This window comes from Oryctolagus cuniculus, chromosome 2, assembly GCF_964237555.1.
Source record: "Oryctolagus cuniculus chromosome 2, mOryCun1.1, whole genome shotgun sequence".
NCBI lineage: Eukaryota > Metazoa > Chordata > Mammalia > Lagomorpha > Leporidae > Oryctolagus > Oryctolagus cuniculus.
Window position 1 is genome coordinate 116,917,769 of NC_091433.1, and position 23,950 is coordinate 116,941,718.

At 60.0% G+C, this 23,950-nt stretch overlaps 1 protein-coding gene and 1 long non-coding RNA gene across 2 annotated transcripts in view; one reads left to right on the forward strand and one right to left on the reverse strand.

Moving 5' to 3' along the window:
• Positions 1-954: 954 nt before the first annotated feature.
• The window catches only part of ATOH8 (atonal bHLH transcription factor 8), a 29,268-nt gene continuing 6,272 nt past the window's right edge, over positions 955-23,950 (reverse strand). The window contains exons 2-3 of the mRNA XM_008254167.4: positions 21,080-21,271; positions 955-1,941 (exon numbers count right to left, since the gene is read on the reverse strand). Of these exons, the coding sequence (XP_008252389.2) occupies positions 1,936-1,941; positions 21,080-21,271 (198 nt within the window). The 3' untranslated portion in view covers positions 955-1,935. The remainder of the gene's footprint in view (positions 1,942-21,079; positions 21,272-23,950) is intronic.
• LOC127488289 (uncharacterized) lies at positions 3,120-5,453 on the forward strand. Its single transcript, XR_007915892.2, has 3 exons — positions 3,120-3,227; positions 4,455-4,694; positions 5,084-5,453. It is a non-coding gene; the product is annotated as an uncharacterized lncRNA (long non-coding RNA).

Sequence of the window (23,950 nt, forward strand, 5' to 3'; positions counted from 1 at the left end):
AACACACTTTGCAAGCACTGCCCTTCCTCCCTGCCTCACCCACCCTGACTGTCCTGTCTGATTTCTTACCTTAGTGTCTCCGCCCAAGGAAAAGCCAGGGGGCAAGGCCCACGGTGCCTCGGGGCTGGAACCCGCGGTCATGGGACGAGGGTTTGGGAGCACAGGAGCGGCCTGAGAGTGGGCTCTGCCACGGACTGGTCCTGCCTCCTTGGGGGCCTCAACTTCCCTATAAAACGGGATTAATACCAGCAGTCTTCGTCTCCCAAGCTTGCGGTATGGACTGCAGGGTTGGGGGAAGGGCTCTTCACATGCTCCCGACCCGTCTCATGGTCGCTAGTCCAGGCTGAGGCCACGGAAGGGACCCCCCTCCGCCACCCCATTTTTTTGGTCACACACACACACAGCCACACACACACACACAGAGCCACACACTCACATACTGACTCAGTCACAGACACAGCCACACACGGAGAGCCACACGCACACACTGACTCAGTCACACACACACACACAAACACATGAACACACACTCATACACACATTGATACAGTCACACACACTGACACACACGCATACTCACACTCATGGACACATGCACACTCACAACACACTGACACACACTCTCATACTAATGCACACACTTAGCAACATACACATGGAGCCACACACACACACTGCCAGTCACACACAAACACACTGACACACTTATACACACAGCCACAATCACACACGGACACTCCCACAACACACTGACACACAGACATGCACACTCTTACACACGTGCATACTCACACTGACATGCACTCTTACACACACACTGAGACCATCACACACACACGCACACTCTCACACTCACTGCTCCCTCAGGCCCCCAGGCCCCTCGCTCACAGGTGCCCACGTGATGGTAGCCGCGTCCTGGGCGCCCCCAGAGCCCACTCAGCACCAGCACAGATCTGCGTTGCACGTTGGGGCTTTTACTTCAATTTGAAGCAGGTGGTGGAGCAGAGACGCGAACAGCTCTGGCCTTTCGAGTACACGGAGGGGGCCGCCTTGGCTGTGAACGCGCCCGTCCCCCACGCACTGGCCCATCCCCCTGGTCCCGTCCTCCCTCTGCCTGGCCTGCACAATCGGTAACAGACCAGGGGCCTCCAAGCAGGGCGCCATCCCGTCTGCCCCGCTGTGAGGGTGGGCCACGGGTGAGGGGCAGCCAGCTGGGGAAGCAAAGACCCTTAGGCAGGGCAAGTCCCTGGGGTGGAGACGAGTGATGTGGCTTCTTCCCCTCTTCCTCCTTTCTGGGGATGCTCCTGGGTCCAGGGGGCATCCGGAATCAGGGTCAGAGGGCTTGGCAGCCAGCAGGAGGGCGGAGAGAGGGTAGGCACTCAGCCCCACCCCCTACCCTTCCAGGCCTCTCCAGCCTCCCTGCGTAGCCCCCAGAAGGCTCATGTTGTCCCCAGCCAGTCAGGACCCAGTGCAGACCGAGCGCTGGGTCAGGGGTCAAGTTGTGCCCGTGGTCACCGAGGGTCCACGCTGCCACGAGCTCCTGTGGAGTCGCTGACTCGTCTTTGGCTTGAGATGGGACTCAGGCAGCAGGAGGGACGGAGCCGCACTGTGGCTGCTTGCTGGGGCTCCTTCCCGCGCTCCATCCCAGGGCTCTGGCGAATCCTCGACAGTGGACCTCTGTAGCCAGACAACAGGCCCCAGGCCGACCTCGCCCTTCCTCACCAGGCACAGGGCAAGATGCGCAGTCCCCGTGGAGTGGGTGGGTGACAGCGGGAGTGACGGGGAGGCAGGCGGCTCCTGTCTGGCCCTGAGAGGCAGTGTGTGGGCTGTGTCCAGCAGCATCTCAGGGAAGACAACGGGTGGGCGAGGCTGGGCGTGGCGAGCTCACTGTCCCTGGAGAGAGGCCCACATAGTGTCCCTGGGCCACGGGGCCAGTCACTCCTAGAAGAAATGAGCAGCCATTAGCAGCAGCCCCCACTCACTGGGATGCCCGTTTCCAAAAGGCTGACCACAGTACCAGGTGCCGGCTCCCATAGCACTTCCTCTCAATCCCTGGGACCCAAGTGGGGACGCCCATCCGAGCCTGGACGGCTTCAGCCAATGACGGAGCCAGCTTTGGACCCAGGGCTGGTTCTCTCCAAAAGCCCCGGGTGTCTCCTTCCTCTCCACCTCCGCGTTTCATCCCTGCTCGTCTTGTTGGTCTGGGGAACACAGGCAGGACCACAGAGAGCACAGGGAGCCTGGTGCTGTCACCACAGTCTGCAGGCATCTCCGAGCCAGGCTTGCCCCCACTGCTGGCTGGCAGGACCCCTCTGCAGGCCGGGAGACCTCCCCCCCCGCCACAACACACTGGAATGGCCGTGCTCTGTGGCTCCTGGTCCCCTCCACTGTTCAGCTGAGAGCACTAAACCAGGAGCCAAGAGGCCAGCTCTGGTTGCAGTCCATCCACCAGCTGGCTGGGTGACCACAGACAAACCACTTAACCTCTCTGTGCCTCAGTTTCCTCATCTGTTAAATGCCACGGCTGGAGCAGACCACCACAGGGCAGGAATGAAACGTGGCCTGTGGAACCTCAGCAGACAGAACTGACAACACGGATCTACCTGGGAAAGCCAGGTGAGGGGTCACAGAGAGAGCGGGAGCCGCAGCATCCCAGAGGAAGCACAGTTCGAAAACTGCTGGATTCAACCATTTTTAAGTTCCCGGCAGCCCTGACCTGCAGGATCTTCCCTCTGGCAGCTGGACTTGAGAAACTGTGACAAGAGATGGGGACCGGTCATGGGGGCTGCTGGCCGAGAGGCGCTGAGGGCTCCGAGCCCACCCGGAACAGGAAAAAAGAGTATCAGTCCCTTAACCTGGTACAGCACAGCTCTGATAAAGCCATCGCAAACCTCCCTCTCTTCCAACTCTTCTCAAGCAAGACACATGCCAGGCCCCTCCAATGTGGCGGGCTGTCCCCCTACCCTGCCCCATTGTACGGTGGGAAGCAACCCCACGCTCAGAGAAGGAAGTGCGAGAAGCTGGCCGCAGCAGGATTTGAATCCGGACCGGCAGTGTTGATTCTACCACCCAGAGGCTGCTCTGGCTGAAGGGGGGGGGGGGGGGGCTGGGATACAGCCAAACCACGAGGTTGGAGGGCCTGCTAACCACAGGCCCCGGGGAGCCTCGCAGGCCTGGGGCAGCCGCTCCAGGCCACAGCCATGGTGTCCTGTCCAAGACAAGCTGGGGTGAGGCTGGAAGTGGGGGGTGGGGAGCGAAGGCCAGGGGCGGGGAGGGGGTGTCGAGCACTGGGGGGTTGAGGGGATGGGAGTGTTCTGCAGTGAACAGCAGCTGGGGAGGGAGCAGTGAGGGGCAGGCGGAGCTGATGATGTGGTAAGCCCCAGGCTCTGGTCTGTGCAGGGGCAGGGCTGGCCCCAGCACGAGGCTGCTTTTTGTTACTGAGTCTGAGCAGGAGGATTAAGAAGCGGAAGGGAAACCCGTGGGGATGGCACTGGATCTGTGGCCCGGGAGCTGATTTACTGCCATGTCATCCCAGGGCCGGCCGCCTGGGCGGGCCCCACCGTGGACCAGGCCCAGAGACCCATCCAGCTCAGCCGGCCTGCAGTGCAGGGAAGGGGCCCAGCCCAAGCCCTCCTGTTGTCAGCTCGCAGACCCTGCCGCAGCCACGGCCTCTGCCCGGGAGTGAAGGCCATGGGGTTTCTTGAGGGCCTGACCTTCAATTCTTGACCCAACCCTAGCCCTGGCAGGGTCCACACTGGACCTGTATTCCTACCAGCCACGCTGGCCCAGAAAATAGCACAGGCCTCATCCTGTCCAAGGAAGCCGCTGTCCAGGGGCCATGACGGGCAGAACACCAGGAGGCCTGGAGGGAGGGGGCAGCATCTCCCCTGCAGTGGTTGGCAGAACACCAGCCAGGCTTTGTCTATTAGCATATTAAAGGCTCTTTTTTTTTTTTAAAGTCCTGATGTAAGACGCCTGTCAGTATTTTCCCAACAGACTGAACAGCAGCACAAGGAGTGGAAGCTCACTGCAACCCTCTGCAAAAGGGAAGTCTATTTGAGACTTCGAATGGGCATTGCACAGAGGCAAGGGGTAGGGTCCCAGGAGAGGCAGCAAAGGACTTGCAGGGCTCAGCAAGAGCGAACTGTGGCCCCACACTCTAGGCCCCTGTCGAGACGGCGCTGGGCCAGTGCAGGTAATCGCTGCTTTCCTACCAAGAGGCCCAGCTTCCCGGCAGCTGATTGACTGGTCCAGCCTAGGTCAGCTTTCTCCCCCGGACCAATCAGCTGTGGCTCAGGGATGGGAGACGAACATACCAATGACAGCCTTTCCTAAGGGCTGTGTGTGCGTGTGTGTGCATGCGTGCGTGTGTGTGCGTGTGTATGTGTGTGTCAATAGCGGGCACAGCAGACACGTCCCACTGTGACACGGCCTCACAGCCCCCTTCTCTGTAGCACCTGACAACATCCGGCATCCAACCATCCTTAGGAGGACTCAGGTCCCCGAACACCCAGGCCAGGTCTGGGTCCGGGCAGCTCCTGGCTCACTGTCCTCAGAGCTGGTGCCACCAAAGCCCTCACCACAGGAGCAGTCCTTCAGACATCAGGGGTGGATGCTACAGGAACTGTGGACAGGACCAGAAGAGGAGGCCTGACACGCACAGCCCCACCCAAGCGGCCGGTGCAGCCAGCTGAGTGAGTTCATCACCATCATACACCACCTGTCTCTCTGTCCACTTGTTTGGGGCTAGGATGCCCACTTCCCGTGGGCAGAGACGGGGGTCTGTCCAGTTCACCGCCGGGGCCCCGAGGCCCGGCGCAGCGCCTGACCTACCTACAGCAGCGTCTTGGTCACTGATCGAGCTGATGTCCACTTCCAGAAACAGGCATTTAATTCACTGCAGCTGTTAAGTCCCATGGGCTGTGTTCCCTACTGAAACTTAACATCACACCTCTTTTCAACTGTCGGTCCTTCAGGGGAACCTCGGTAACTGCTGTGAACTCTGGAACAACCTCACGCTGTTTTTTGCTTGTGTTCACTTGCCGTTTTCCTGATTTCTGATGGTACCTTCTCTGGCTTTCAGAGCTCACTGCCTTCCTTTCTTAACACTTCTGGGGGCTGGCGCCATGGTACAGTACGTTAATCCTCCGCCTGCGGCACCGGCATCCCATGTGGGCACCGGTTCGAGTCCCAGCTGCTCCTCTTCCAATCTAGCTCTCTGCTGTGGTCTGGGAAAGCATTAGAAGATGGCCCAAGTTGGCCCCTGCACCTGCATGGAGAGACCAGGAAGAAGCACCTGGTTCCTGGCTTCGGATCGGCACATCTCTGGCCGTTGCAGCCATTTGGAGAGTGAACCAACAGGCAGAAGACCTTTCTCTCTGTCTCTCCCTCTCACTGTCTGTAACTCTACCTGTCAAATAAATAAATAAAAATCTTTAAAAAAAATTAAAAAAGCACTTCTGTGCACCACAGCTGGGTAATTTAACCTCTTTAGGGGCATTTAAGAAACGATTTTGTCTGTCTTCTAAATTAGTTTACTTTTCCAAGTCATTGTCATTCATTGGTGCCTACCTTACCTCCTTACCTACTTTTCACTATATTCAAATTATACATTGGTCTATATTTTAGCAATTAGGACATCATCTTCTCCATGCAGGGGAGAAAACCTCCGCAGGCAGAGGATTAACCAAGTGAGCCACGTCGCTGGCCCCAAACATTATTTTAAAAGTAAGACAGCAGAGACACAGGGAGGACATAGGAAAACCGAGCTACTGGGCTCCGTTCCCAGTGAGTGCACCAACAGGTAAGGTGGAAAGGGGTCTCGTGTCTGGCCCTGAATGCTGCTCTCAATTCAACTGGGATTCATCTCTACCCCAAAGTCAGAGCAGGCTGGCTAACCGCCCCAAGTCTCAGGTGAGAGTACCCAGCCTTGGCAGGGCGTGGTGCACAGGGCTCATGCAAAGTGCGGGGGCCTCAGGTTCACTCCCTGGGCCTGAGATGTAAAGTGGCAACATGGGCTGCGACGTCTCAAATGAGGAACAGTCACCTTGAACCATCTGTCATCTTTGACCCATTTGCTTTCAGCCAATTCTTGTAAAATCCACAACTCTGAAGTTTATGTAGGTGGTGCCCATCAATGAAGGGACAGATAGAAAAACATGGTTAGTCATAAGATGGAGTATTATTTGGCCATCAAAAGGAATGAAATGCTGGTACCAACCCGACAAGTCTCTTAAGCCAAACCCCACAGCCTGTGATTCCATTCACAGAAACGCCAAGAACAGGGAATCTATGGAGATAGCAAGAGTCCTAGTTAGCGGCCTTGGACGGGGGGGGGGGGGGGGGGGGGGAGTGACAGCTAAGACCTATCACTTGGGTTTCTCGGGGTTCTAAAATTGCAGCTATTTGTGAATTTACTAAAAAGTCGCTGAATCGAAATAGATTGTTAGTTTGTTAAAAATTACCTGGGAAGTGTGTTAAGTTTAGAGAAATTTGGAAATACAGAGGCGTGAACAGAAGAAAAACAATAAACTCCCTCAGTTTCTCTACACGCTGGAGGATTATTTTTGCATATCCAAGGGGGCTTCTAGAAGGGCGTGGAAAATCCGTATTCTCTTTGAATTCCACTTTCCCACGCCCTCGCTGAAGCCCCCTCCTGCTGCGCCTATGCTCGGAAAAGTACCCAGGGTCTCGAAGGAAGAGGGCGCGTCAGCTGGAGCTGTCGCCCTCGGGCCCGAACCCTCTGCCAGGGCTGGGTCTGCTTCCACAGCTTCTCCGAGGGCCAGGCTGCGCAGGGGGCTATTCTGGGCACAAGCACAGGCCCGGGCTTCTGGCCTCCAAACTTCCCAGGGAACTGGAAGCAGGTAGGGGCCAGTCGGCCCACAGCGCCTCCCACCCCGCCTGGCCCGGGCGCCACGGGTGACAGGCAGGAAATTTATGAGCAGCCGGAGCTGGCTGCCGGCTGCCGAGGGCGGGAACATGGCGTGAATCAAGGATCACACTGTGTCCAGGCTGGGAGGGCCCTCGGAGGTTCCCAGTGTCTAAGAGTTTCAGAGCCCCGGCCAAGGGCTGTGGGGAGCCAGCAGCGCCTGCTGGGGAGGGGGGCAGAAAAACTCATTTATTCAACAAGGATTTACTGAGTTGCTACTACAAGGTGCCAGTTCAGCAACAGGCACTGGGGTTAGCGGCTCTGCCCCAGGGAGACGCAGGGCAGGCTGCTGCCATAGGTCAAGGGCATGCATTCTACAAGGTCCTTTTCTGTGCTTTTCTCTTTTTTTATATAATTTTTTTGACAGGTAGAGTTATAGACAGTGAGAGAGAGAGAGAAAGAGAAAGGTCTTCCTTCCGTTGGTTCACCCCCCAAATGGCCACCACAGCCAGCGCTGCGCTGATCCGAAGCCAGGAGCCAGGTGCCTCTTCCTGGTCTCCCATGCAGGTGCAGGGACCCAAGCACTTGGGCCATCCTCCACTGCCCTCCCGGGCCACAGCAGAGAGCTGTCCTGGAAGAGGGGCAACTGGGACTAGAACTCGGCGCCCACATGGGATGCTGTCACTGCAGGCGGAGGATTAACCAAGTGAGCCATGGCGCCGGCCCCTCTGTGCTTTTCAAGGCTGATTACCAGGGAGAAGCAGACTGCCTGGGGCTCCCAGCTGCTCCAAGGCCTCAGCTCTCCAGGCCAAAACCCCATCCCGCTCCCCAACTTGGTGAGGCCAACAGATGTGTCGAACCTCCGCCAGTCAGTGACACACAGAGCTTTCTTCCTGGTAAGGAGCAACTGGCAAGGTTGGGGATGCGACCGTACCGCTAGGGGGCCCCTTTCTGTGCCGACACATCAGTGGTGGAGCTGGGAGCCGGGTATCCGGGGCGAGCATTCCCACACAGCCCGTGCTGCTCCTGAGCCCTGCAGGGAGTCCCTCCATCCACTGGCAGGAGGCACAGTGAGAGCCTGCTCAAGTCCAACCTCCCAGCCCCACCAGCCCTGACCCCCATGATGAGCTGGGGGCCATGGGCTCCTCCTCTGAACTCCCAAGCACTTTATCTTGACTCCCCCCACATCATCACCACCACCCCGCCCCTGAGTGCCATGAATTCCTATGGGTGTGACTGCCAGATCCTTAACCCACTCCACCAGCTCCTAAGGGTGCCATCCTCACCCTGGTCTTCCCAGGGCGTGTCAGCAGGCGCAAGTGCGTTCGCGCCCATGGCTGCCACAGTCAGGGGTGGCTGCGTGCAGGCACCTGGCGACACTCCTCTGTAGGCTCTGTCGGATTCCAGCCCCAGGCGGTGCCTACTGTTGCTCCCACTTTGTAGGAAACGGAACCCGCCCTAGGCCATGCTGCTAGAATGCGGCAGAGCAAGGCAGACCCTTCAACCCCAAGAGGGGGCAGTGTCTTCACTGGCAAACAAAACTTGCAGATCCCCAGGCCATCCACCCAGCTGCCTTGGACCCCTGTGGCCCACGGGAAGGCGGCTGGCATCGGGGGCCAGCGTCATGGCCTGCGGGGCACAGCCATGCCATGCTGACGCCTCCTCGGGCTGCGGGCTGCGTGGTCTGCCTCCGATCTGTTTCTCTCTCTGGGCTCTGCCTGCGTGTCTCCGTGCCAACTCTTTCTTGGCCTCGTCTTTGTTTGTCTCTCCTCCTCTGTCAGTCTATCTGTCTTTCTTGGCCCCTACCCCACCCCACCCACAGTCCAGGGCGCTGGAGGGGGCAAGCTGGCCCCGGGCGAGGCCTGGGACACAGCTGCTACAGCCGCCCATCTGCTTCTCATCCTGGGAGGCTGTCCGGCCATCCCACTTGGCTCCGCACGGCTCTTCCAGACCCAGCAGCTCCAAGGGCCCCTGACCTTACCCCAGAGCTGGAAGAGGCCCCCAGGCTGGAAGGGAGCAGACAGCTGGGCACACAGCGGCTCAGCCAGGCGAGGGAAGCTCTACTCCTCTGCACCTTCCCAGTGGGCCCTGCCACGGGACCCTCACAGACGCACACCCCGTCCAGCCACAGCGCCAAGGATCCCAGCAGGCCTGCCTCCTCCCCATCACTCTTCTGCATCTGCCCTCCCAGTCCTCACCACAAAGTGACAGCAGGGCAGCACCAGACAAGTCAGTTCATGCCAACATGCTGGCCTGCAAGCCTTTGCAAGGACCCCAGAGTGTCTCTGGGAGACCTCCGGGAGGGGGCCGAGCTGTGGATATTTCAGGACCAGGGGGCTGAGAGGGGCCACGAGCTTTCTGGGCAGCCCATGCAGTCAAATTTCAGCAACAACAGTGCACTTGCCACGTAAATGCAGTTTTAAGACCAGAAAATGCATCCCTCTTCCATTGTCCCCTACCATCTCCCCCAGCTGGATTCTGCATCCAGCGGGGGCCATCTGTACCCACCAGCAGCCTGTCTACCAGTGACAGCACGGCAGTACCTTCTAGGTGCACAAGAGAGAGGCCAGGAATGGGAAGAGAAATGATTCTCTCAGCCACACATGTGTGCAGGTGCACTCACACACGAAGGGCCCCACACACGTGCTCCCTGGCAGGACAGCACAGGGGTAAGACGTGCCAGCCAGGGCATCAGACAGCCTCTGCTGAAATCCTGATGTCCCATTTCACCAGCTGGGGGACCTGGAGCGTCTCAATTTCTTTACCTATAAAATGGCATAGTGTTTACTGCGTGTAGCTGTCAGAAAGGTTAAAAGACCACCATGCTGCAAAGCCACATACTAACGATAGGCAGTGACACGCCAGTCCCAACCGACCCCCATCAGCGACTCTATGCACAAACCGTGCCCCCAGGCTGCCAGGGCCTCCCTCGAGATGGACACACAGGAGCTGCCCGTTAGAGATCCGTGGCAGACAACAGAAAACAAGCGCATTTCCTCACGCTTCCATTCCTCCATTCATTCAGCAAATGTTTACCCAGTGGTGAGACCAAGCCAGGCTCCCCTGGAGGCTTGGGGGAATCCCACAGAGAACAAGCAGCCAAGCCCTCCCAGCTCCCACGTCCCCAAGTCCCCAAGGCACCAGCCCCACACGGCCGGCCGTGAGCGAGGAAGCCTGGCGCTTCCTGTACCATCCGTTCCCAGTAATCGATGCACTTCCCGGCGTGCTCAGTTGTTCCTGGATGTACTTCGGCTTCCTCCCGACAACTCAAGGTCAAGTTCAGGAACATCAATCTACGTAGGACTCCAAGGTCCCACGCCCAGCTCCACCCCCCCACCCCCACCCCCACCCCCGGGCGGGGGGGGGGGGGGGGACTCCTGGAGCCGCTGGCCTCGCTCTTTGTTGTGTCTGTTGCTTCCCCGCGACCAGGCTGCTGGCTGGGATCAGGGTGCCGTCTCTGCACCTACCCCTGGGAGCTGGCCTGGCTTCAGGAAGGTGTATCTGGTCAGCCACTCTGACCTGGGACACCTGAGCATTGGCCTTGTGAGCAATGTATGCAGGCGAAGTGCACTGGGCTCTGGAGAGGGTTCTGCTGGGCTTTCCTCTTAGGGCTTTTTATGCATGGCCTTTGTGTCCTTTAGTTCTGAGTTCCAAAGAGCAGGCCCTTTGTTTTGTGACAAAGCACATGCGCATGCTTTGTTCATCTTTCTCTGCCAAAGACCCCAAACCCAAAAGAGTGCGTGGACGTGCAGGGGCCGGGTGGGGTGACTGGGGCCAGAGCCCACGCAGGCTGTGCACTTAGCTCCCTGTGCATGCAGGAATGGTCGTGGCAGCAAAGCGAAGTACTGAGCGTGACCGTGGTGGAGGGGAAGGATACCGGGGGCGGGGCGGGGCGGGGCGGGGGGGGGGGTGGTCTCCGAGCAGCTCGCTCACTGGCGCTGCTTTCCGGCTCTGCCCTGCCCTGCTATGATGAGGCCATTTCTTAGGGCTCCTGACCCCTGGGTGGGGACGGCGACTTTGAAAACCCTTGGAGGCCACCAGCTGCCTTCCAGCGTACACCCGCCTCCCACCAGGCGGGCGCCCTCCATCTCATCCCGACAGACGGTGCCTGTGCAGGTGCAGGTGCACAGACACGCACGCGCAGAGGCAGCAAGGGGACAGACTCAGGGCCGTGGGATGTGGGGAGGGATGCTCGGGGACCAGCAGTGCCTCAAGCCAACGAATCCTCTCACAGCCACCGTGTCCCTGAAGCCTCCCTGCTCACACAGTGGTGTCCGTGTTCCATGAGGAAAGAGAAGCTTCTAGAAGGAGCCCGGGGTCACCAATCTCTGGGTGCCGGGGCCGAGAGAGGCGAGACGCAGACCCCTGTCGCCTAGCCCCCCAGGCCGCACACCACCAGACAGCCCTGCTACTCACAGGCTCACCTCTGGGAGAGGGACAGAGGACAGCATTGGCCTGGATGCAGGAGCGCTCGTCCCACGGGGCTGGAAGAAGCGGCCTGGACCCCGCCCGAGTGACCCTGTTGACTCCACCTGCTCTCATTCCCATGGTAAACCGCGTGGACCCCAGGAGGTTGTTGTGGGGCTCAACACAAAGTGCTGTGCAGAAAAGAGGTAGAAGATCACACGCGACCCATCCTGCTCGGTGGCCTCAGTGCTGGGAACCTCAATGCCACCAAGTGATACTGGGACAGGTGGTGAGGACCAGGCCAGCTCACAGAAGCGGGGCTCTGACATGTGGCTAAGGTTATGACTCTGGTCAGCCCCGTGACAAGAAAACCACCTTGTCACATATCAGGGCCACCCTCCCCGCCCACACACACACCTGCCAGAGATGAGCCACGCGGCCATGGACTCTGCTGTCCTCCCAGCTCACAGATCCCCAGGCTTTCTCAGGTTCAAGGGGAGCATCCCTGTCTTCAGAGAAGGCGGAGGATGTGTGGGCAGGGCTGACCGCCCCAGTGAGAAGAAATGCTCCCCACCCAGACTCTGGGTGCAGCCTGGGAGGTAGCGATTGGTGCTGTAGCAGCAGAGACCCAAAGAAGCCTGGAGCCCCGGAGCCCAGGGAGCAGCTGCCTCTCTCCAGACTTCTGGACTCTGAGACAGACGGGTCCCTGTCCACTTACACTGCTGTATTGGTAGGCTTCCATGAACTGAGGCTAAAAGCGTTCCTTGTGGATCCAAGGGGGCAGAAGCATATGAGCCCAGGGGAGCCTAGGGTGTTTCCCTGGCCGTGTCACTTTCCCGGAGTCCTTGCCCTGAGCACAGGGACACGCAGCCCCAGCTGTGTGGACTGCAGGGGAGGGAAAGGCTGAACTGTCGTCCGGTGGCTGCTACATGGGAGACGGACAGGAAAGCACTCCCAGCCTAGCGAGAGGAGCAGGCACGAAACCAACGCGGTGTAACGCGGTGTAATGGATGTGGTATCACATCACATAATATATCACATAACGTACCACCTAAAAATATAATACAGCGCAACGTAATGACGGCTCATGTATCGCATAAAAGGGTCCAGCGCGCTACAATGCTTTATCTCATCCTGCACCGCCTACCACATGATGCTGTCCTGAATTAGAGCCTGTGCGCCCTGTGATGAGGGCGGGGGGTGGCTGTGCCACGGGGCCCCCGGGAGGAAGCCGGGGCAGGGGTCAAGAAGGGCTTCCAGGAGGAGCTGAGCCTTCTAGAATGAGCAGTTCGCCAGACAGGCAGGCAGAGGGATGTGCATGAGCACACAGGCCCAAAATAGGCCCTTTGAGCAAGGAGTTCTGTGCTGCCGGAGTGTAACCTGGGACACAGCAGTGACCAGCTGGGCCGGGTCACCGGGCGGGGGTGCGGGTGGGGGTCGGGTATCCTGTTGAGTCTGACCTCATCCATTGGCTTCAGGGTGCACCTGGAGTCCTGAGCAGGGGTAGAGTGAGGCAGGCAGAGGGGCTGCCTCAGGGGTCTCTGCGGGGACAGACAGCCACAGAGCAGCCAGGTGGCTGGGACGGGCTGCAGGCGGCCATAAATTCTGGGCGGCGAGCGGCAAGGCCTGCTTGGCATTCTGGAGTGCTTATCCTGGGCGCTCGAGGAAGGCGGCGGTCTCCGGCTTCCCTAGAATCAGCTTCCTGCTCTGCGGGAGCAAAAGCAGAAAGGGGGTGACCTCCCGAGGACATGTGGGAGCCCCTCTGCCCCTGACCTTCCACTGCGCAAGGTGCAGGCGCTCAACACTAAGTGGCAGGCAGCGCTGCCCTGTCCCTGCTGCTCCCCTTGTCCCCTGTCCCCTCAGACCTAGAAAGCAATTCCTGGCCACGCAGGGGCCTGGAAGCAGTGGCCACCCCTCTTTCGTCACCTTGGGCCCCCCAAAATCTGACTTCTCCAAAGGCAGGAGACACAAGCCAGGGGCAGGGGCAGAGGCGGGGGAGGTGGTGGGAGAGCAGAGGTCTCCAGTTTTCTTCCTTGGAGCCACCCATCCCTGGAGAGACCCAGGAGGCCCCCTAGCACCTCCAAGTGACTCCACAGGCCCTGTGAGGGGCAAGGCCACCTGGACACCCAGCCCCTAAAGGCCCCACTGATGCACCTGCCCCCGAAGGCCAGGCCGGGAGGGAGGCCTCTGCCTACCACACAAGCCCTTCACACAGAGAGCCAAGTGGCCCTGAAACTGCACTAAATATGAGGCACTGGTCCTGCCAGAGCTGCCAGCTCCCCAGCTGGAACCAGGAGGAAAGCAGGGAGCGAGGCAAGAGGAACCAAGTGCAGGGGCCGGGATAACGCGCAGGCCACAAGCAAAACGCCCTCCAAAGCCCCAGACCCCAGACTTGGGAAAGGCTGGCCACCCACATGGCCGTAACAGCTGGAGTGAGGGGCTGCTGGGGCTGGCGGGCCAGGGGTGGGGGGCAGGTGGCCAGTGGAAAAGGGGTGCAGGGGACTGAGAAGGGGAAGGGGAAACCCTAGTCCCCTGCTCCTGAGCTGGTTCCCCCTCCCCCTTCCATCACCACCATCTGACACCTGGGAGTGCCCCTCCCCACGCCTGCTTGGCAGCTCCTCCTGAGGGTCCCCAGGGGTCCGAGCAAGGCCACCAGGCTGTGCCCTTCTCTCCTTCCCTCCTCAGGGCCCACCTCCCAGCTGCCACCCCCGGTCCAGGAGCCCACGGCCTCCCGCACAGGCCACCCGGCGACTGCCCCCAGGAGGTGCCCGGACTCCGGGCAGATGTCTCCCAGAAGCCTTGGCAGCAGCGGCGGCAGCCAGTTCTTAAAAAAGGCTTCGTGTCATGCTGTAGTCAGCTGCGGGGCCCGGGCACCGGGGCCCTGATGAATGTGGCTGAGCTCCCGAAGCATCTCCCAGTGCCCTGTGATGAGCCGACGGGGGTCTCTCGGAGGTCTCCGCTCGGCCCCACCCTCCCTCTGCAAGCTGGGGGTGCATGTGAGGCGGGTATGGAGGAGGGGATGACTCTACAGCAGCGCTGCTTGGAGGGGACCCCAACGTGGGCAGGCCTGCATCCCAGCCACCAGGCGCCTTCTTGCCCCTCCATCCCCTGCCGTCCGGGTCTCAGAAAACAGTCACTGCCAGCCACCCCCAGTGGTAACAGCTTGAAGGGGGCGGGCGGTGGGGAGGAATAAAAGTACACCAGCATCCAGGAAACTAATTAGGTGGCCCTCGGGCAGGCAGCGTAAAGGAGAAAGAAAAGTCACCGCTGGTGCAAGAAGAGGAAGAAACAATATGAAAAGCAAACAAAGGAGAAAAAACACAAACCAGAGATAAAAAGTCAGGGACCACGGCGGCGCCCGAGCAACCCGGATTCCAGCCGCCAGCTTTTACGGCGGCCGGCCCTGTGATTCATAAGCGCGTTTCCTCCCGCACAAAGGGCCTTTTGCACGCTTTCCCCCGCTGCCTCCAAACCAGCTGCTCACGCTGTTGTAGCCTGAGTGATGATGAGGCTCTGAAAGGGTTTTTTGGGAACAGATGGCCAGGGGAGAGCTGGGGAATGTGCCAGCAGAGGGCCGGGCGGGCTGCCAAGGCCTGTGGTGACTGAGTGCTTGGGCTTCCAGCTCGCGTGCTTTCCCTGCCCTCTGCCCTCCGTGGCGCCAGCAGGCCTTCCCAGCGAGCGCTCGGAACATCTGGAGTCTGGGGCTGCCAGGAGGGGGGCGGGGGACCCGCTGTTCCCGCGGAGCTCCCAGGGACTCGCGGCAGGCCCGCCTCGCAACTCCACTAATCAAAACCACAGCGCCCCAATGGGAACCAGGCGCGCTCCCAGCTGCAGCCCGAAGCCGCCAGGCGACTTAACCCAGTGGCAGGCCTCGCTGGCGGCGCTGCCCTGGGGGTGCACGGAGCTGATGCCGCGCCCCCGCCCCCTTCCCCCAGCCCTCGCCACCACCAGCGCCACCACCAGCAGGCTCCTGGCTCCCCACAGCTAAATGGAGCCTCCACGTGCTACTTACACAAGAGCCGCCGCTCTGGGCAGGGACACCGCGCTAGGCGAGGCATCTGCGAGGCCACCGTGCCAGGCCGTGTGTGGGCTTCTCCTGCGCACAGGCCTCAGGAGTGGAAGATCCCCAGGACGGAACCAAACAGAAAACACGGGTTTGAAACAGCGCTCGCCACTTCCTAGCTGCGTGGCCCTGGGCAAGTTACTGCCCAGCTCTCAGCCTCCGTTTCCCCTCTGGTCCTGCTGGGCAGGGTTAGTACAAGAAGGGTAGCGATGAGGTCGATGTGACAGCTGGGGGGTCTGCTCATCAGCATCATTTTACAACGCAGGCTTAGGCAAGTTTCGGGGAATCCACGCGCTTGGAGAGCAGGAGTTTCTGGATTGGCCACATGCTGGCTCTACTTGATGGGCACCGGAGCCAGGGTTTGAGCTGGAGTGGGCGAGGGGGAAGCCCGGGTCCTGGCCTGCCTTGTGGCTGCCCAGCCCCACCCACAGCCCAGGCACTGAGCTCTTTCTCCTACAGGATCGCACAGGAAGGCACGTGTGCGCTCACCTGGCAGGTGAGGCTGAGGCACATGGCTGAAGGCCCACGGTGAGAAGTGCCGGTGCCAAGACCCAAGTCCAGGTCTCGGGACCCACAGCTCCTCAGGTCGCCTACTTCAGAGTTTTGCAGACAACTTGCAGGTGGGCTTTCACGAGGCTTAATGGAAACACCACAGGGAAACTCGAAGAACTGAAGGGCTCTCAGGGGTCAGCGCTCACCCTACACAGACCCGGGGCCACCGAGCCTCTGCAGGTGTTTGCAAAGGGGGGGCTTCTTGTCATTCCCAGGGACATCAGGAGGGGCTGCCCAAGTCTCTGTGGCTCTGTGAGCGTGAACACTTGGCTCGTACTCGCTGGGTCCAAGACCCGGAGTGGTGGGAGCTACTCAATGTGAGAAAGGATGCAGACGTATGAGCACCTGTCTGGGTGTGGGAGGGGCCATCAGAAAAAGGAGGGGGCGCAGGGAGCCCCGAGCGCCCGCTCAGGACCACCTGGGAACATCAGAGGCTGTGTTCTGGGAAAGCCGGCTCAGCTCACCTGCGAGGCAGCCCTGCTAATGATCCCCTGAGCCGGGGCCTTGCCAGCCTTGGGGCCTTCCAGTGTCAAATGTGAGAGGAGAAACGGCAGCTGAGCGGCCGCTCCACGGCAGAACAAACAGCTGGCGACAAACGTCTGTGTCATTGGAATGCCAGAAAGAATAAATTGCATCCATTTTTATGACCAGAGGGGAATCTGACGGTGGTTTCCCACCCACCCCCCCTTGTTTTCCCAGCATAGATGGACTCCGTGGGCTTTGAAAGCAAACGGCATTTAAAATCAGCAATGCGGCCCAGAGGATCGGGAAATGAGAAACCCCCCCTCCCACCCGCCAGCCCCACTTCCACGTGGGAGACAGGACAGGGGAGTGGGAGGAGACAGGCACCCCTCTCCCACTGGCCAGGCCACCTTGGGCAGGTTCGCCAGGCTCTCTGAGCCTCTGTCCCATTATCTGTGCGATGGAACAGCCCTGGTTCTGACTTGGAAGCGTTGGTGGGAGGAGTCAGTGAGGAGGAGTCAGGGAGGAGTCTCTAGAAGCGACTTTCAAATCGGTGGGAAATGCAGACTACAGGCATCCGCTCCCTGGGGCCTCCCTCGCTGTCCAGGCCTCTTCACTCAATGCCCACCCCAACCTGGTACCTGTGAGCTCACCAGCTATTTGTCACCAAGGTTCAAAGTACGCCGTCAATCTGCAAAGCCACTGCTGTTGTCATTACTACTCAATGGCTCCCAACGCCCCGGAAGGGGTGCCCTACATTGTAGGAAGTGGGTCCTGTACTATTCCACAGGTCCAGTGCTGCCCACCGGCCCAGGTGTGCAAGAGCCGTTCTGCCTTCTCTTCTTCCTCTCTCCGCTCCTCCTCCTCCTCCTCAGAAGCTCCCAGGAGTCAGAAACAGGAGCTGCAGAAGTGTGGCCTGGAGCCAGGGGCTTAGCATGCTTTATCTCCGGCTGCAGCCGGAGTCACGGCTCAACTCCCCAGAGCCCGTCCTGGCTCTCGGCTGGGTGGCCTCTGACACAGGCTCTGTACACCAGGGGCTTCCAGTGGGGGCTCTGAACCCTCCAAACCACACAGAGTGAGGCCCAGGAAAGGAGCACCCGCTGGTCGGCCAGGAAGGACCTAGACAGGCAGAAAGATGCACCTGCGCTCACCTGTTCCTAACGCAAGCCTGGAGGGCCAGGGCAGCTCATCAGACACCGAGCTCCACCTCCCCAGGAATGTGCTGAAGGAGGGTCAGCCAGCCTCCTGGGACACGTGAGCAGCTCAAGTCTCCCGAGTCCCAGTGGTGGTGGCCATGAGCGTCACAGCTGCCACAACAGACATCTGCCCTCGGTCCAGCAGCCTTCAGCCGCAGACCTTGGCTCCCCCAGCTCCTGCAAGCCTGCCTGGCAGGTGCATCCCCAGAGCTCCTCCTTCTGCCTCAGCCTTCTACCCCCCGTCAAGGCAATGGGTTGCCAGGATAGTGCTCAGTGTTGAAAACTTTGTCCCTACATTCATGTGTTAGTGGTGCCTGGGGGGCGTTAGCATCAGGCATGGTCACGGAGGAATGAATGGCTTTACAGGAAGAGGAAGAAGGGTGTGAGCTGGCACCTTGCACCATCTCGGCATGGGATGCCCTCTGCTGTGTCAGCATCAGTACGGAGGCCCTCACCAGTGCCAGAGCTGTGAGCCAGACAGACCTCTCTTCTTTGTACATCCCCCAGTCTGTGGGGTTCAGCTACAGCAACAGACAGCAGACTAGCATGGAGGATAACCATGAAGAAATCACACAGCCTGTCCAGAACGGCTTTATGAGTCTGGCTTTCACAACGGCAGACATGTGGAGGGGCAGCACACTCCAACGTGGCCCATCTTGGGGGGAGCGGGGGGCAGGGACCAGAGAATAGGGAAGGCCGGGGCAGGCCCCTCATTTTCCAAGGGAGAACAGGGAGGGGCTGCAGTGGCCTGCAGTCAGAAGCAGGGGCCAAAGGGAAAGTGCCACTCCCACCACGCCATCCAGACTCAGACTGGACCCAAGCACCTGTTCCCGGGGCCTCCTCAAAGGCAACACCAGTGGCAAATGGCACAGAAGCCCCCTGCTAGTCCAGACCCACGAACAGGCTCTCCTGACCCAGGGAGGGCACGGCAGCCCCTAGGTGGAACGTTCCTGTTCTCACCCTCTCCCGTGAGATGGGATGGCTGAGCACACTGGGAGAGGCAGCGCCCGAGGGAGGGGGCAGTGAGAGCCCAGGGACCTGGAAGGAGAGATGCCTCTGGGGACACACGGGCTCCTGATATAGGGTGGAACCTGAGCACCCAGGGCGCACCCCGTGGCCACTCTGGAAAAGGCCGTGGGGCCACATGCTGATGGTCCAGATACAGTTCCTGAGGGGGGCGTGGCCTGGGGAGGGCTGGCACCCATCCGCGGGGTGGGTGAACAGGGCTCCCAAGACTGCCCACAGAGGCCGTGTGTTGCTGTGGACGGAATTTGTGAGACCACACAGGTCATCAGAGCACGGAGGGACCCTCAGGCCTGGCCCAGCCCCACCCAGGAGGGGACGGCGAGATGAGAAGTGGGGAGGGAGGATGCAGAGGAAAGAACTGTGTTCCCATCTTTCGGTGTCCATCTTGCCCCGAGAGTCCCCTCCCAGGCAATGTCCACGGCTCAGCAGGCTCCACGGCAGGAGCGAGTTCAGCACTCAGCCTGAGGGTGAGCACATGCACGCTCCGCGTGCGCCACTCCTGGGGGCGGGGGGGCACTTCATCCTGCAGGGGGCTGTGTGCTGGCGTGCCCCTCCCCACCTACAGAGGACCAAACGGAGGCTCAAAGGGGTTACAAACTGGGTCCCAGACAACAGGACGGGCAGGTGACCAGCTGAGCCAGGGCTGGGCTTTCTGATGGCTCTTACCCAAAATCTGCCACCTCAGTCTCCCGACCCATGCAATGGGCAGGCTGGACCAGACCCAGAGGAGTCTGCAAGGGGATTTCAGGGGAAGCCAAAGCTTAGCTCCGCCTTCCTCTTCTCTACTCCCAGCCCCCGACTGTGCGCCCCAAATCCAGGAGCCAGGGCAGGGAGGCAGCCTCCACGGTCTGCCTTCAGTGGGTGAGAGAAGGGGGTGAGGAGGTGGCGGGCACCTGCCCCCGCTGCCCATCCACAGCCCAGACTGACGAGGACGGCTGAATGCCAGGGGGAGTTCACCGAGAGTTTACGAACCCCCTCTGTCGCAGCGCGCTGCATGGAGCCATCAATCACACCCTTAATTTACCCGCGTCACTCCCCAGAGGAAAGCGGCCCCAGCGCAGGCAGCGGCACTTCCTCCCTACCCTCTTGATGAGGATTTCGTCTAATTGGTCCGCGTTAAATCACTCCCAGGAATGCAAAGCGCAATTACTGCAGCCGCCTCTGCCGCCACTGCCAGCGCCAGGGCAGAGGCTGCTGGTGAGGCCGGGCCTGGCCCATCCCTGGCGTTGGCCTGGGGTCTGTGGAGGGGCTGGGGGGGTGGGGGGTCGCTCTGGAAACCTGCAGAGCCCATAGAGAGGCCTGCCTGAGGGCGTCTGGGGGAAGGGGAGGTCAGAGGGAGGGGGAAGAAAAGCCAGGGAGGAAGGAGGCGGCAGAGGGACAGCACAGAGGACAGCCGCATCACCTGCTCCCAGGTGGCCCTGGGAGCGCCCAGGGCAGGCATCTCCTCCCAGTCCCGGCCGGGCCCCCCGCCCACGCTGGGTCTGTTTCTCTCCAGCAAGGGCTACAGTGAGCCCAGACAGGAAATGCCCAAAGCATCAGCCACGCCCAACACCCTTCCTCCTGTACGCATTTCCCTAAACACACAGGGCTTGGGCAGGCTGTTCCTCGGCCTTGGATGCTGTTCCCTGCCCCATCCTCCTGGTGGCCTCCTAGCTGTTACGCTGGTCCCAGTTCAAACACCACTTCCACCAAGCTGCCCCTTTTCAGCTTGTCCTTTTTTTTTTTTTTTTTTTTTTTGACAGGCAGAGTGGACAGTGAGAGAGAGAGACAGAAAGGTCTCTCTCTCTCACTGTCCACTCTGCCTGTCAAAAAAAAAAAAAAAAAAGAATCCAGCGCCCCGACCGGGACTAGAACCTGGAGTGCCGGCGTCGCAAGGCAGAGGATTAGCCTATTGAGCCACAGCCTCAGCCTACTCTGTCCTTAATCTGCCTGGCCCACCCCGGCCCTCTGCACGGGCCACCCTGTCCCACCTTTGTCCACTCACGCGACGTTCCCTCTCAGCACCCTGTGAGCATGGGGCCCAGGACCACGCCTGTGCTCTCTATGCCCCGGTCTAGATCGCCTGTGTGAAGTCAGGGCTTAGAAACCCCCTCAAGAAGGGATGAGTGGACAGATGGACGGATGACAATCACCCGCCTTCGTGCGCAGCCTCGGAATGCGACTTCAGCCAAGTCACCTTCCCTGACCTGCTGAAGGGCTCTCCTAGACTGTGACCCTGCTCACTAGAGTCTCGTCCTGATGGGACATGTATCAGGGGCCACATGGGAAACAGCACTTTAAAGCATGCAACACCAGGAAGGGTTCCATTTAAGTGATAGGCAACCCAGGCCCAGAGACCCTGATGACTGTCCAAGGTCAGCCAGCAGCTCTATTACCAGGGCAGTGTCCCACCGACAACCCCAGGGAAGAGGAGACCTGTGTCCCCTGGGAATCCTGCGCACAGGCAGGGCTCCCGCCAGTGCCCAGCCCTGCCTCCCCCCTGCAGCCCCAGTGGTCAGTGAGTACCTTGCGCTTCTTGGCACGCCCCTCGGCCTGCAGGGTGCGGGTGCAGCGCTGCACGCACTCAGAGAAGCTGAGGTTGCTGTGGTCTGCGCTGTAGTCCAGGTCAGCCAGCCGTGCCAGGGACAGGATGTAGTTACAGGCAATCCTCAGGATGGCCAGCTTAGACAGCTTCTGCCCATACGAGTAGCACGGCACCTGCAGAGCACGGGAAAAGGTGTTAGCAAGGCTGCAGGGACTTCTTTTTTTTATTTTTTGACAGGCAGAGTGGACAGTGAGAGAGAGAGAGACAGAGAGAAAGGTCTACTTTTACTGTTGGTTCACCCTCCAATGGCCGCCGCGGCCAGCGCTCTGCGGCCGGCGCACCGCGCTGATCCGAAGCTGGGAGCCAGGTGCTTCTCCTGGTCTCCCATGGGGTGCAGGGCCCAAGTACTTGGGCCATCCTCCACTGCACTCCCTGGCCACAGCAGAGAGCTGGCCTGGAAGAGGGGCAACCAGGACAGAATCCGGCACCCCGACCGGGATTAGAACCCGGTGTGCCGGCGCTGCAAGGCGGAGGATTAGCCTAGTGAGCCGCGGCGCCGGCCTGCAGGGACTTCTGCGCAGTGCATCCCTCGGCCCGGCAGGGGTCGGGGACGGGGCTAGGATGTTTCACCTAGTTTTATTACCTGTGCTAAGCACCGTCTGTTTACACAGAAACATCTCTGATGTTTCATTCATTCATTCAGTGACCCTCGCTTTGCTGGGCACTTGGGGATTCAATGATTTAAAAATCTGATTCCCAGGATGGGCATTTAGCCTAGCAATTGAGACACTGGTTAAGCTGCCTACGTCCCACACCAAGTACCTGGGTTCAATTCCTGACTCCAGCTTCCTGCTAACACAGACCCTGGAAGCTCAAGAGGTTGGCTCCCTGCCACCCGCACAGGAGACCTGGACCAAGTTCCTAGCTCCTGGCTTTGCCCCCTGCACCTCCCCCCCACCTGGTCTTGGGGAACAAACCAGCAGATGGGAGTTCAACCTCCTGCCTTCAGAGAATTCACACTCGGGTGCTGTTATAATGTTATAACAGGGGCAGGTGTTCAGCATAGACTGGGATACTCCCATCTCATGTCAGAGTGCCTACTTCAAGGCCTGGCCACTTGGCTTCTGGTGCAGCTCCCCAGAAATGTGCATCCTGTGAGGTAGCAGGTGATGGCTCAAGGGCTTGGGCCCCTGTCTCCCATGTGGAAGACCTGAGTTGAGTTCCTGGCTCCTGGCTTCAGCCTGACCCACCCCTGGCTGTTGCAAGCATTTGGGAGTGGACTAGCATATGGGAGCTGCCCGTACAGGCCCTCGAAAGGGTTTACAGGACAAGGGAATCAGGATGAGCACACGCGCGCCCTCTGCATCCACCAGGTGACCCCAGCATGCACTCTGAACTGAGTTCAAACACCTTCACTCTCTGAGGATGGAGACCCAGCTGCCCGGCACACAGCCCAAGTGCACGTGCCCTTCTGTCACCCGCGTTCAGCACCTGGCTCTCGTCCCGCCCTGCTGTCAGCCCAAGGTCATCCTGGGCCTCGGTGTCCTCGCCCTACCGTGAACAGAGCAGTGAGGATTCAACGAGAGGACCCGTGTGCTGCACAGAATAAGCAAAGCCTGCCAGAGCTCAGGGAATCCCCACCCTCGGTGTAGCAGAGGGTCCCCACGGCAAGTTCCGGAGCCGGGACACAGACCCCAGGGGTCCTGAAACTCAGAGACCCAGAGAGGGAGAGGAGGCCACCCAGAGAACGCCAGCTCCCTTTCAAGCACGCGCCGCCTCCTCCCACTCCCAGTCCTGGCCGCAGCTCCAACTCCTTGTGAGAAGAGTGGGCAGGACAGTGTGCCTTGCTTGATCCCAGGCACGGTCCAGCGAATCCTGCTTTATCAGCCTGAACAAACAAACAAGGGGCCAGCCTAGCGCCTCTGCCTGCTCTTCACCCCAGGGAGGTCCTGGGGCCTGGGCCCAGCCTTGTGACAAAGCCCAGAGCCTCCCTGTCCCCCAGAGGGAGCCCTGGAATAGCTAACCTTCCAGCAGGGTGTGGGGCTCTCATGAGGGCTCAGCATGGGGCAGTCCTGGGACCCAGCACCGCTGGGCAACTACAGAGCAACAGATGAGGACAAAGGTGACCCATGGGTGCCCACGCCAGGTTCTGGGGGCATTTTCATCCCAGACGTGTCCCTGCATCCCCTCGTGACTTCTGTCAAACGCCAGGTCTCCAAGAAAACCACACGTGGCATTCCCATGCATGGGGCGCTGCGGTGCCTACCCATGCGCCCATCTGCGCTGGGGGAAGCAGAGGGCTGACATCCTGGGCCACAGGGCCTGTGTGGCTTGGGCCCTCCATGCCCGAGGGGCCCAGGCAGAGGATGGACATGCCAATAACAGAGTCTGCTTCCATCTTCGAGACAGCCTGGTGCAGTAGGCAGTAGGATTGATCACTTCTTTTTTTTTTTTTTTTTTTTTTTTTTGGACAGGCAGAGTGGACAGTGAGAGAGAGAGACAGAGAGAAAGGTCTTCCTTTGCCATTTGTTCACCCTCCAATGGCCGCCGCGGCCAGCGGGCTGTGGCCGGCGCACCACGCTGATCTGATGGCAGGAGCCAGGTGCTTCTCCTGGTCTCCCATGGGGTGCAGGGCCCAAGCAGTTGGGCCATCCTCCACTGCACTCCCTGGCCACAGCAGAGAGCTGGCCTGGAAGAGGGGCAACCGGGACAGAATCTGGCACCCCTACCGGGACTAGAACCCGGTGTGCCGGCGCCGCAAGGCGGAGGATTAGCCTGGTGAGCCATGACGCCGGCGATCGATCACTTCTATTGCACAGAGACAATCTTCGCTCCTGCCCCCAGCACGTAGG